Source organism: Haplochromis burtoni, unplaced genomic scaffold (genome assembly GCF_018398535.1).
Source record: "Haplochromis burtoni strain Fernald_Lab_line unplaced genomic scaffold, NCSU_Asbu1 Contig_257, whole genome shotgun sequence".
Classification (NCBI taxonomy): domain Eukaryota; kingdom Metazoa; phylum Chordata; class Actinopteri; order Cichliformes; family Cichlidae; genus Haplochromis; species Haplochromis burtoni.
In genome coordinates this window covers 106965-120283 of record NW_024582618.1, presented here as the reverse complement: position 1 = coordinate 120283, position 13319 = coordinate 106965, and the positions used below count along the sequence as shown (strand labels likewise).

Here is a 13319-nt window from a genome sequence, read left to right as displayed (position 1 = left end):
CACAGCTTACCCAGCAGCTGTGAAATATTCTTTTGAGGTGGGCAGAAAGAATTATGTATTTCACAGGGTTACTGCATGAAGAGATGCAGGCGGCTTCATAATTAAACCCGTTTGTTTAATTATGAAGGACAAATCAGGTGGCAAAAAACAAAGATTTAATGATTTATTTTATAGTTTTTATCATTTCTCTGATTGTTTATTATCGGTCCATTTTCTTAAGGTTATCAGGGCCGTGGGAGGGAGGCGGTGGAGTGTGAGGGTGGTGGTTAAATGGTCACTGTTTAGTACAGGCATTTGTGGCCTCCCAAGACTTTCTCTGGCACTGACACTAAGTTTGAAGTTTTACGAACGTTGTCCCTGTAGAATGGATTACTATAAAATTTCCAACCATCCATCCATCAGTCAATAAATTTCTTAACCACTTGTCCAATTCAATTCAATTCAATTCAATTCAATTTTATTTATATAGCGCCAAATCACAACATAAGTCGCCTCAAGGCGCTTCATAGATACAGAGGAAAACCCAACAATCATATGACCCCCTATGAGCAAGCACTTTGGTGACAGTGGGAAGGAAAAACTCCCTTTTAACAGGAAGAAACCTCCGGCAGAACCAGGCTCAGGGAGGGGCGGCCATCTGCTGCGACCGGTTGGGGTGAGAGAAGGAAGACAGGATAAAAGACATGCTGTGGAAGAGAGACAGAGGTTAATAACAGATATGATTCAATGCAGAGAGGTCTGTTAATACATAGTGAGTGAGAAAGGTGACTGGAAAGGAGAAACTCAATGCATCATGGGAATCCCCCGGCAGCCTACGTCTATTGCAGCATAACTAAGGGAGGATTCAGGGTCACCTGGTCCAGCCCTAACTATATGCTTTAGCAAAAAGGAAAGTTTTAAGCCTAATCTTGAAAGTAGAGATAGTGTCTGTCTCCTGAATCCAAACTGGAAGCTGGTTCCACAGAAGAGGGGCCTGAAAACTGAAGGCTCTGCCTCCCATTCTACTTTTAAATACTCTAGGAACAACAAGTAGGCCTGCAGAGCGAGAGCGAAGTGCTCTAATAGGGTGATATGGTACTACAAGGTCATTAAGATAAGATGGGGCCTGATTATTTAAGACCTTGTATGTGAGGAGCAGGATTTTGAATTCAATTGAAGGCTGGAGGGGAGCTGGAACCTATCCCAGCTGTCATGGGGCGAGATGCCTGGACAGGTCAGTCGTCTGTCACGAGGCTAACTCAGAGACACAGACAATTATTCCCGCTCACATTCAGAAGGAGAACATTCAAACTGCACAGGAAGATCCCAGCCGGCTGGTGGATTCGTATCCAGGACCGTCTTTTTCCTTCGCCACCATCAGCAGGTTAAGTGTTATATACTTAACATTGCAGTGGTTAACATGTGTGACTTGCACATGAAAGATCACAAGTTGGAAACAGGGAGATGACATGAACCCAGCATCAGGGAGCCACAAGTTAGTGCACTCCCAGTGCTCCTTCCAAGCACTGAGGTCTGTGTCAGGAAGGCTTCCAGTGCTAAACCCACTATGTGGATTGATTTGCTGTGGCGACCCCTTGGAAAATAAAAGACTGACTGAAAGTACCATTATACTAATGAGAAAATGTCTAAACTAAGGTTTTGAACCTGATTATTTTTTCCTCTTAGTATTTAGTTCATTGAGTTGAGTTTTTAAGATATTATCATTATATTATTATAAAGCATGTATAGAAGAAAACAGCTCATCCAGACTTAAATAAAAGTTAAATTGAATTAAACTTTGACCGCTCTTTTTAAAGATGCCTATTACAAGCAGCCAAATCAAATCTTGGCCTTGACTGTCTCACTACACTTGTAAGAAATGGCCACTTGCAGTGAGAGTTATATACAACTCCATTTCTAAAAAGGTTGGGATGTTGTATAAAATGTCAATTAAAACCAAATACAACAGTTTTCAGATAGAAAATAGAACAAAATAGAACAATAGAACCAGAAACCATGTTAAATGTTTAAACTGAGATGTTTCACTATTTCATGAAAAAATGCTTATTTTGACTGTGATGTCAGCAACACGTCCAAAAAAGTTGGGAAAAAGCTGGAAAAGTAAGTGCTGCTAAAAAGAGGCGTTGAGGAATATTATGTAACTATGCAAGTTAACTGACAGCAGGTCAGTAACATGACTGGGTATAAAAAGAGCATCTTAGAGAGGCAGAGCTTCTCAGAAGTAAAAATGCGCAGAAGTTTACCACGATGATGTTCCTCAATGTACATTTGTAAAGACAGCAATAATCTCATCTACAGAGCATAATATTGTCAAAATGTTCAGATAATCTGGAGAAATCTCTGTGTGCAAGGGACACGGGTGAAATATTGGATGCCCATGATGTTTGGGCTCAGAGAGCACTTCAGTAATAACAGGGAAATCACAGCAGGAACACATCCAGAAATCTCTGTCTGTGAACACAGCCCACAGGGGCATCCATAAATACAGGTTAAAGCTCTAAAATGCAAAGAAGCCAAATGTGACAACTATCCAGTAACATCGCTATCAAAGCTCCTTTAAATGGGTTGATGCAACCTGGAAAATTGAAATCTGAAATTTGTTATCAACTTGTCTTCAGCCTTTATCTCTGATGGTATTGAGGTGCATTAGTGCCTATGAAAATCATAGTGTGCACACCTGGAAAGGCACCATCGGTGCTGAGAAGTTTATGCAGGTTTTAGAGCAATATGTGCTCCAATACAGAAGGGAAGGTCTTGCATATTTCAGTAAGGCAACGCTAAACTGCATCTGTTACAACAGCACGACTTCACCGTAGAAGGTGCTGAACTGGCTGCCTGCAATCCAGATATTTCACCAACTGACAACATTTGGAGCACCATGAAATGGAAAATACAGTAAAGAAGACCCAGGACTGCTGCGCAGCTATCACACAACTATCAGACAACATTCCTCTGCCAGAAGTCCAGCAGATGCTCTCCTGAGCTCCCAGATGTTTAAGGACATCTGGGAACTTCCTCAGCTTACCCATTTGACATGTTTTCTGTGTCTTATTTTAAATAAAATACAGGTTTATGGCATTTACATATCATTGCATTCTGTTTTTATTTGCAGTTTAAAAAGCATCCCAACATTTTTGGATGTAGTAATTAATATCATATTAGATAGTAATTCTTATCCAATTCAGGATTGCAGGGAATTCAAATTTGCCTGACAGAGAACTGCAGCTTATTTTTGTTTATCTCAGAAATGCGTGACTTGAAGTCTGCATTCAAAGCCAGAGCACAGAGAAACTTTTTAAACTTATCTGCCACGTGTGCATCAGTGTATGAGGAGACGATGGAACACCATAGAGAGTCATTTATCACGTTAAACCTCAGGTTATTGCTCGCTACATCTGTTTGTAGAATCAAAAACTTGGCACACGCTCCACAAGAAAAACAAGACAAGTGAAACATACATGAGAAATGCAAAAAAAAAAGGAGTAATTTCACTTTCCCCCTGTGATTACTCCCATTTGTAAATGACTGACTCTATACAGTTGATCCACTTTCATCACAAATGACTCAAAAACGTTCTGGTATTACATATCATATCATATATCATATTAAAAACAGGCTTCGATTGATCTTAATCTTAATTTTAAAGCTATTTGTCAATGTGATGGGACAGAAAGGCTCTTTATATTGTATACACGAGACACAGACCAGCTATACTGGAGAGGTTTTCAATCTTTCTGACTTTTGATATATGGGTATATTTTTTTCTTTCAGCAGTTCAGAAATGAGTTGGATTCTAAGGTTTTATGTGAGAATCCCAAAGAGGTGGGCCGCTGCTGACCCGTGTTTATGTTCCCACACTCTTTTTATTATTTGGGTAAATCCTAATGTGCCTTTAAGTTAGTATACATGGCATATTTTGCCAAAAGACCCCAAGACAATGAGTTTTTGTACTTTGGAAGCCCACAATGCTCCTGGTTTGCTGTGTTATCTTCAGGTAATTTGATTAAGCAAACTATTTAGAAATATGTTCCCAGAAAGCACGACTTAATCTCAAAGAATAAATGTTTCAAAAATTGTTTTTGACACAGGTTGTCTCTGGGCCAAGGGATTAGGTACAAAAGCAGGGCCTCTGTGAAGTTCTGCTCAGTTTTTATTCCATTCGCACAAACATGAAAAAAATAATAAAATTAAATAAAATTTAATAAAAAATCCTCCACTTACCACAAACTAACAGTAACACATGAAAACCACAGGATCTGGGGCCCTCAGGGCAAGTTTGAAATCCAGCATCAGTGTGGTTTTAAAAAAAAAAAGCTGTTGTTCTTGCCGTGCAGATGCTAATGTTTAGTGAATATTTTTGCAATGCCAACAGCAAAGCAGGGGCTCCGTTGGAAAAAAAAAACTAGACCATTCTTTAATATAATTTCCAGGTTTCTCTAACGGAATATCACCATTTTAACATAGAGCACACGAGGAAACCATACTGAGGTGGCACGGCATACGCTAAGAATACATATTCAACTGTTTCCAGTGAAAACCACAGATGCAGGGAGCACTCTCTGTGATGGGGAGCCAAAATATGTATACATATATATTTTTATGTTCACATAATCCAGCAATTCCCATCCACCCAGAGTATTGTAAATGCAACAATTTCACTCCATTGATGTAAGGACCCTGAGTCCACCCACCAGTTAGGCTTCTGTTTGAATGCAGGCCAGCAGATGTACACAAAGCAGCTGTGCAGGAGGGAGTGAGGCTATAATACAACCGCAGAATTTGCACTCCTGAAGTCCAAAGTTGTCCTCTAAGGCACAATTTTTTTTAAATTAGCATTTAAAAAGAAAAGGTTTCTGTTATACTGAATAAAAACACCAAAAATGTGTTAAAATAGCTAGAGAATTGGGATTTGTCAGCTTTCATTGACATAAAATTCACTTAAAAATAAAAAACAAATTGTATTTTTAAAACTTGGTTTTCTTTTCACAAGCATTCACAAGCGAGGAAAGCTGTGAGGACAAGGTTAAAGGGCTGATAATTGACCTTATACTGTACATCTGTTCCTTGTAGAATTCCCCGCGGATCTTTTCACAGTCCCGAACACTCCAAGAAATCATTTCCTCTCATTTTTCATGGTCAGTTGTTACATTTGTGCAGTTTCACAAGAGTTACATAAGTGCAGATTGCAAAATTGGGTTTGTTTTGCACCATCATAATCATGCAAAGCTAAATATTCCTTTATGTTTGATTCTTTGTATGGACTGTACAATACCACAAAGCAAGTGTAGTTTCTTGTTATTTGTTGTATTTCAACACTGTCTGCTCCAAGTCTGTGTCTGCAAGGGTGAGAAAATACACCTGTGAAGATCATAGCCTATTTAGTGGTGGTGGTGGTGGGGAGGAGGGGGGGGTTGCTTTGGGGCTCCACAAGACCAATAAATCCGCCCCTGTCTTTTTCAATTTAGTAATTTCTCCCGTAATTTCTCAGTGTAGACTGACTGGTCTTCAACCAGCTTCTGCTATGCATCGAGCCCATCACGTCGCGAGTGCGTGTTTCAGTCCTCGTTCGCAGCCCACCTCCTCTTTCACAGCCAGAGAGAAACCTGAGGGAACCAACCAGCCAAGGCGTACGTCACTCACAGATTTCTCCTCCTTTAGCCCCTTAAAGTCCGATATTTATCTTCTAAACGTTAGACTGATTGTTTTTGTTTTTGTTGTTGTTGTTTTTTTTGCACCATTGTCATCAACAGATCTCATCATCATCATGAGGAAGATCACCGGCAAACACTTGTTGTGCTTCTTCCTGCTTGCCTTGCCGATGTCCTGGGCAGAGGACACCAAGAAGGATGTGCGGAAAAGGGAGAATGTGACAGGTAAGGATCGATGAGCACAGACCTGATTTGATGTAGTTTTTATTTATTTATGATTATTATTATTAAAAAGTGTCGTGAGGCTGGAGCCTCACCGACAATACCGCTGCTTACAGTGCTGGATAGATAATGACACAGAGTGATGAGGGTCTGTGGGTCTGTGTGTCTGAGGACTGAGCCCTTAGTATAAACAGATGCGTTATTCTAAGCAGACTAAAAAAATCATTAAAAAACCCCCAATAATTAAATAAATAATTACATAACTAAATCCATCTGAGTGGAGGGATCTCCTTTACGACCCGAAAATAGTAAAACTTAACGAACTCCCAGTCCAGGCAGCACACACGCTAAAGCTTTGATAACAGCAGGGTTTATTTCAGCATTGTTAATGCATAGCATTGGTTTACAATCGTTATGGGGGGAGGGGGGGTATATGTCACATATTTGTCACATTTTGTAAATTTATCATTGTGTTTTCAAATTTAAAAAAGCAACCAAATTAAAATAAAGATGGAATGATCTGAGATGAATTCTGAGCTTTGGGCATTAAATGACAAACAATGTCCACCAGGTTTGTCTAAGTCTGGCATCTGTCTGTAGAGACAAGCTCACCTGTAATTTAGTCAAAAAATAGTTTTTTTCACCATTTTCAATATAACTTGAGAATATAAACAATAATTGTATTTTGCTCTTCGAGAAGCTGCCGTTGCTTTCTTCATTGTAATGCAACAACAAAGTGATCTCAAGTGTTTTAAATGTCTGCGGATTATTATTGGAGAAGCATCCCTGCAGTGGTCCACGTAGTGTTCCTTGCAAGTATATTATGTTTATTAGGTGAGCTGATCATGTGAAAAAACATTATCCAGTCATGCTGGTGGAGAACTGTTGAAGTTTCACGGGGCAGATTAACAAAACGAACTAAATAAAACCATAACAGTTGTGACACAGTGAGGTCAGAGCCTCAGACACCTCTACACTGTTAGAAAAAACATCTTAAAAAAACAGTAATATTCCGGCAGCTGGGGCGCCAAAATAATACCGTAAAATATCAGAAAATAACTTACTCATAAAAATACAGTTATTTCCAGTAATGAAAATACAATTTGTTGCCCTAATTTTACATGGGATTTTGCCTTTTTCAAGTGCTTTTAAACATTAAATTAGGAACAATTTAATGTGATTCAACAATGAAATTACCTATAAACAAGGTCAATGAATGCGGCGATATGAATCATAATACTTAAATGTACAGAAATATACAGTTAACAGTTGGTTTAAATAATAATGAATTGCATTCATATAGGGCTCTTTGAGACCCTCAACGCGCTTTACAGTTCCACTCTGGCCATCACCAGTAGGTGGCAGGTGAAGTGTCTTGCCCAAGGACACAATGACCGAGAGCGTCCGAGCCGGGGCTCGAACCGGCAACCTTCGGATTACAAGGCGAACTGCCAACTCTTGAGCCACGATCGCCCTAAATGACAACAATGATAATAATTATTTGATTTAAAAAACGTTTATAAGAATCATTTTATATATTTTTCCGTAGCATTACATTTGAATTTAACAGTTCAATCTTTCAAATAACGGACAGATATTTGTGAAATCATGATACATTTGTGAATGTATTTTAACAATATTTAAAAAAACAAGAAAATTATGTTTTATTAGATTACAGTGATTTTACGTTAATTTGCATTTGACATGTAAAATCACAGTCTATTTATGTGAATTTAATGATATTCTAGAAGAACAGTACAAAACTGTAAAATACACAGTAAAATACTTTTATATTAAGATTTTGTTTTACAGTGTACAATGCCTTTAAGAGCCCGTTTGCTCTGGTGATGTGAAAGGAGTAGAACACCCTTCACATTTTTTCTTAGAACAAAACAATTCTGATGCTTTTCAGGGGAAAACCAGATACCAAACACCAGAGACACATTTAAATCATAGCTATTTATTTCTTTTTAAAGACAGTATTTCTTCCCTCTGATGTTCCAGCATGATAAGAGTTTGCAGCTGGAACACTGGAAAATGGGCTGAATATAAAATACACATATAAAATGATGATTAATGGTTCCAATAATCATTTGCAACAGTAGATGGTTTAACTTTTCCTTGAGAAACAGCTCTGGAGTGTCAGTGTATGCTGGTAGCATGTAATGCGTTCAACCACAGTGTTTGTGTGCATTGTGGTCTCATAGTCTAGGGGTTAACGCATTTCCCTATTTTGATTTTGCAGAATCAAAATAGGGAAATGCGTTAACATGCATATGCATCACCTCGCATGCGAGATGATGCATATGGTAAATGGCCTGTATTTATATAGCGCTTTTCTAGTCCCTAAGGACCCCAAAGCGCTTTACATATCCAGTCATCCACACACTGGTGATGGCAGCTACATTGTAGCCACAGCCACCCTGGGGTGCACTGATAGAGGCGAGGCTGCCGGACACTGGCGCCACCGGGCCCTCTGACCACCACCAGTAGGGAACGGGTGAAGTGTCTTGCCCAAGGACACAACGACCAAGACTGTCCAAGCTGGGGCTCGAACCGGCAACCTTCTGATTACAAGGCGAACGCCCAACTCTCGAGCCACGATCGCCCCATCATATGCAGCCTTTTCAGCTTGTCTACTCCTTGTGTTCTCAAGCCCAGATGAATGACTATGTGAGGAAGGTCTGGTGTGAAGTCTCTGGCAAATCAAGTGTTAAAAATTTGTATTTCCATTTGGAGCAGCTGAAAGTTTCCTGTTTGCATGTACTGTTAATAGAAAAATGCATATTTAGGGCCCCTAACCTCAAAATGATTGTGATACAGTTGAAAGTATTTACAGCTTGATTTAGAATTCTTGCTTTTAAACAGCAATATGACAGATGCTACACAGACACAGCATCACCTTTTGACATACAGTCTAAACCACAGTTACAAATGTGTGTGGATATCTTATAATCAAGTGGGGAAAACACTTGGCTTTAGCAGCCAATTGCTCTATTAACATTTAAAAGAGGCTGGAAAAGTGAGCTAAATATGATTGAGCTACATGGAAAACCAACCATCTGATTTTCATGAGAAAGCAGGAGTGAGGGAAACATTTCAAATGTAAGCACAGAGAGGACATGGGAGATGAGAGTTCATCATATTTTCCTGCAGAAGATTGATGGGGGACAAGACAATTTCAGATAGCGTAGTAAAATAAAGATAAGATCAGGGTGCACACGAGAACCTCGGGAACAGCAGGAGGCACAAGAAAGGGCGTTTTCCACAAATGTGGCCGATATAGTCTAAACATCTGGTCAAAAAAAGAAAATCGCCCCAAGGTGTTGCGCTGCACCTTTTCTTACCATCCAGCACAACACCTTGGGGCGATTTTTATTTTTGAGCAGATGTTTAGACTATATCTGTGTTGTGCTGGATGGTAAGAAAAGGTGCCGCAGCTATCAGTCACGGGGCAGAAGGAAAGAAGTCATAGCCAAAAGAGAGGCTTTTTGATTTGTTGAACTTCTGCAGCATCCGGTATGGGAGGGTGAGTGTGTTGCTGGTGCCAGTATGTGAGGTGAGTGGTTTGAAAACGTTGTTTTGATTATGATCAAAAGAATGTCCAGGCTGGCCGAGAGTCAAATAATTCTGATTCCCAGTGGAACGTTGGCTACCTTCTCTGCCATTTCTGTCTGTGAAAAAACCCCCAAAACAAAACACCTCAGTGTCTTGGAGTCTTGGATGCGTATCACATACCAACACGCTTTAAAGCAAACATCTCTTTGTCAGTGCGCCCCAGGGCAGCTGTGGCTACAATGTAGCTTGCCATTGCCAGTATGTGAATGTGTGTGTGAATGACTGAATGTAGTGTAAAGCGCTTTGGGGTCCTTAGGGACTGAGTAAAGCGCTATACAAATGCAGGTCATTTTATGTCCATTTGTAGGCTTGGCATGGCAAAATAATTTGGAGGAAGAAAAGAAACCTGCTGTGCTGTTTTGACTGGACTTCTTACAAGTATAAAGCAAAATAAATGATTTAGCTCTAAATGTGTAAAAATGTTCTCTTGCTTCACAGCCAAGAAGAAAAAATCAGTCACGATTGACAGAAACTCCCCTGCTGAGGAAAAGGAGTTGTAGATGTTCAGCTGATCAGTCATAAATCTTTCCTCCTACTAGACTATAGATGATCCAGAAAGAAAAGATGATGGAGATCTCAAAGACAACAAATGAGCAGACTTTGAGAAAACCTTTTTAGTATTTACTTAATGATGCATATAAAAACACATTAGCAAAAATAACCTTTTTTTTTCTTGCATCCATGCAAGCACAGACTATAATACAATTGAATAAACGTATTATTGTTTTTAAAGCCCTCCACAAATATGATGCCCAGATTTTTTAGTCAGTAAAGCTGGGTTTTCTTTGGCTTGTTTTGAGGAAAAATGTGCATATTGTATAAATTTCCTGCTCTGGACCCCAGTTACTGTAAAACAAGCCCGTGCTCCAAGTTCTCCGACTTTGCCAGCTGTCAGCTTTAACCCCTCCCCCTCCTGTGTGGCTTCAACTCTGCTCTCGCTGTTGGTTAACCATGGCTGGTGCCCAGACACTCCCTCCAACAGGAGATCCTGGTTTCCTTATTTCATAATCTAAGGGCCGATTCTTGTAGTATTTAGTATTAGAGTCTTAAAATATTTACTATTGTACATATTTACAATTTTTAATCATGTATTGTGCACAAGGGGCTGCATTGTTGAAACACTGAATTGATCTTTTGACTCTGCTTTTATTTCCATTCCCAGTTTGGAGCCAAGCGAAGAATAGGCGGCTGTTTGCAAGGCAAAAGATTTCTCCACCACGCCAAAGTGTCACTCCCGTAAGTTTTTACTGTCGACTCTATTTGTCATAAACTCACTGATTTAGTAGTAACGCTGTGTAAAATTGCTCCTTTTAAAAGTATTCAGAGGTAGTTGCTGACATGTTTCAGTGACACGCCCTTAGTCTTTGTAAAGATGTTCCTGAAAATGCCTTTTTCGGTTTGTTAGGCAATATTTTTTATTGTGAGGTGAATTTATAATCCTGTTTATTGGATTTGAAAATTTGCTGCTTGCTTTCCATTGGCAGGAAAACGCCAGACAACAGTGAACACATGTGACATGCAGCAAAATGTGGTGACAGCAACACAACCCAGTTTTCCACAAGGATCAAATTTCCCACCAATGAAAACGTAGCACATCACAATAATTTAACAGTGATGATAGAAATTCAGTGTGACCTTAATCCTGCCCTCAGTGTCGTGAACTCACTTGTTGTAGTTTTTTATATTGCTAAGACATATTTCTTGAAACCATTTTGTTAAAACAATACAAACAAATCAATCTTCAAGCTATCTTTGAAAAACTCCATGCAGAAAACCTCCAGTGAAACCGAACAATTATCTATGCAAAGTTTGAAATGTGCTCAGATCAGTGTTTTCACATCAGCCTAATAAGGAAGGAGCTCTTTAACTTTTAGCTGTTTTAGCTCTTGAGACTGTGTTTTAGCATGAAAGTTAGCTCACGGGTGAGATAGAGACTGACACCAACAATTGATGGCAACAAGAAAGGAGGAAGTGTCTGTGTAAGAGGATGATGAGAGAAAGATCAGGAAACTCAGATGAAATTTACCAGCTGTTTAAATATGTTTGTGTTCGTGGAGTTCCAAACCAGATGAAAAAGAAACGGAGAACCAAATGACTTGCATGTGTCACATTTACGTTCATTAACACAAAAGTTTTGATTCATTCATAATAAATTCCTGTGTTGAGCTTATCCCGGCTGTCAACGAGTCACTTGAAGTTTAAGTCCTGCTTTCATCGTCTGTTTTGAAATTTTTGTAGATTAATTAGACGACCACAAAAAAGTGGACATTATTTTTTGGAGCTACCCATTAGGAATACCACGCTGTTGATGTAGCGTAACGAGGGCTCAGAAGTCTTATTTCTACTTGGTTGAAATGAACTGGAAAAAAATGTGTGGTTTTTATGGACGGATAAAACTGGGTTTTACGGGTGGGGTGAGAGGCTGGAGAAAAGGGTGGACAGTTAAACAGCTTTGCTCTGGCAATTGTGGAAAGTGTATCAACCTGCGTTAGTTGTTTTTTTTTTTACAACTGCTTTTTGTCTTATAAGACTCGGATTGAGTCACATGACTTTCACAGTTTTTTTGTGCCACATAATTATAAATCAGGTATCTAAACGACCCAGTATTAAGAAAACTGTAGAAAGAGGACACTTATGAATGAATTACAGCATGAGAAATAATTTGTAGCGGATGGCACAGTGGTCATCTGCAGTGACTGATTGAGGGTGAAGGGAGACAGAGCAAATGACCCACTGTGGACAAGAGCCAGAGATTAATAATAACAAATCATTAAATGCAGACTGGTGTATAAACACATAGTGAGTGAAACAAGGTGAATCAAGAAGAAGCGCACAGTGCATTATGGAGCCTGCAGCAGTCTAGACCTTTTGTAGCATAACTAAGTGAGGATTTAGGGTGACCTGATCCAGCCATAACTATAAGCTTTATCAAAAAGGAAAGCGCTTACTCTAATCTTCAAAGTAGAGACAGTGTCTGTCTCCACAAACTGGGAGCTGGTTCATAGAAGAGGAGTCTTGAAGATGAAGGCTCACCCTCCCTTACTTTTAAATATCCTAGGAACCATCAGTAAAGCAACAGTAAACATACTGTCAGCACGGCAAACCGTGTGGGAATTATTAAAGGACCCAAGATGCAGGCACTACTGATGTGTGGGCTTTTATTGAGGAGGATGACATACAACAAAAGGCGAGGGTGGCGAGAACAGAACTGACAAAGCCTAAACTGGGAAAACTAAGAATATAACAAACCTGAAACCTAGAGACAAAAACAGACCCGCAGGGAGACACAGACAAAAACAGGGGACCCAGACAGACAAACCAGCAACAGGCAGGAGAACACACGGGGCTTAAATACTCACAGGAGTAATCATGGGATGGGACACAGGAGGGGAACACACCTGGGAGAAATCAGGGCTGACGAGACACAGACGTCAGGCTGAGAACACTCACATGAGACACCGACCTTCAGAATAAAACAGGAAACTCACAGACACAGAGAACCGGACAAGACACTGAACTTAACAGACAGATTCACGAGCAGACACTGTGACACCATGGACAGACAGAGGGAACACAGAGAAGTGGGAGCAGGCAGGCACAGAACAGAAACCTAACAAATGGCAAACCTTAACAAAAGACATAATCAGAATAAACAAGAACATAGAATATTATAAGGAAACACAAAACACTGAGTCGTCAGACTCAGGACCATGAGCTAGACCCAGCAGTCTTAGCTAATTACAGGCCAATCTCCAACCTTCCTTTCATATCAAAAATCCTTGAAAGAGTAGTTGTCAAACAGCTAACAGATCATCTGCAGAGGAATGGCTT

General features: G+C 39.8%; 1 protein-coding gene across 1 annotated transcript in view; it reads left to right on the top strand.

The window, feature by feature from the left end:
* Positions 1 to 5475: 5475 nt before the first annotated feature.
* The window catches only part of asip2b (agouti signaling protein, nonagouti homolog (mouse) 2b), a 10797-nt gene continuing 2953 nt past the window's right edge, over positions 5476 to 13319 (top strand). Inside the window, exons 1-3 of the mRNA XM_005939045.2 lie at positions 5476 to 5627; positions 5751 to 5873; positions 10651 to 10724. Of these exons, the coding sequence (XP_005939107.1) occupies positions 5522 to 5627; positions 5751 to 5873; positions 10651 to 10724 (303 nt within the window). The 5' untranslated portion in view covers positions 5476 to 5521. The remainder of the gene's footprint in view (positions 5628 to 5750; positions 5874 to 10650; positions 10725 to 13319) is intronic.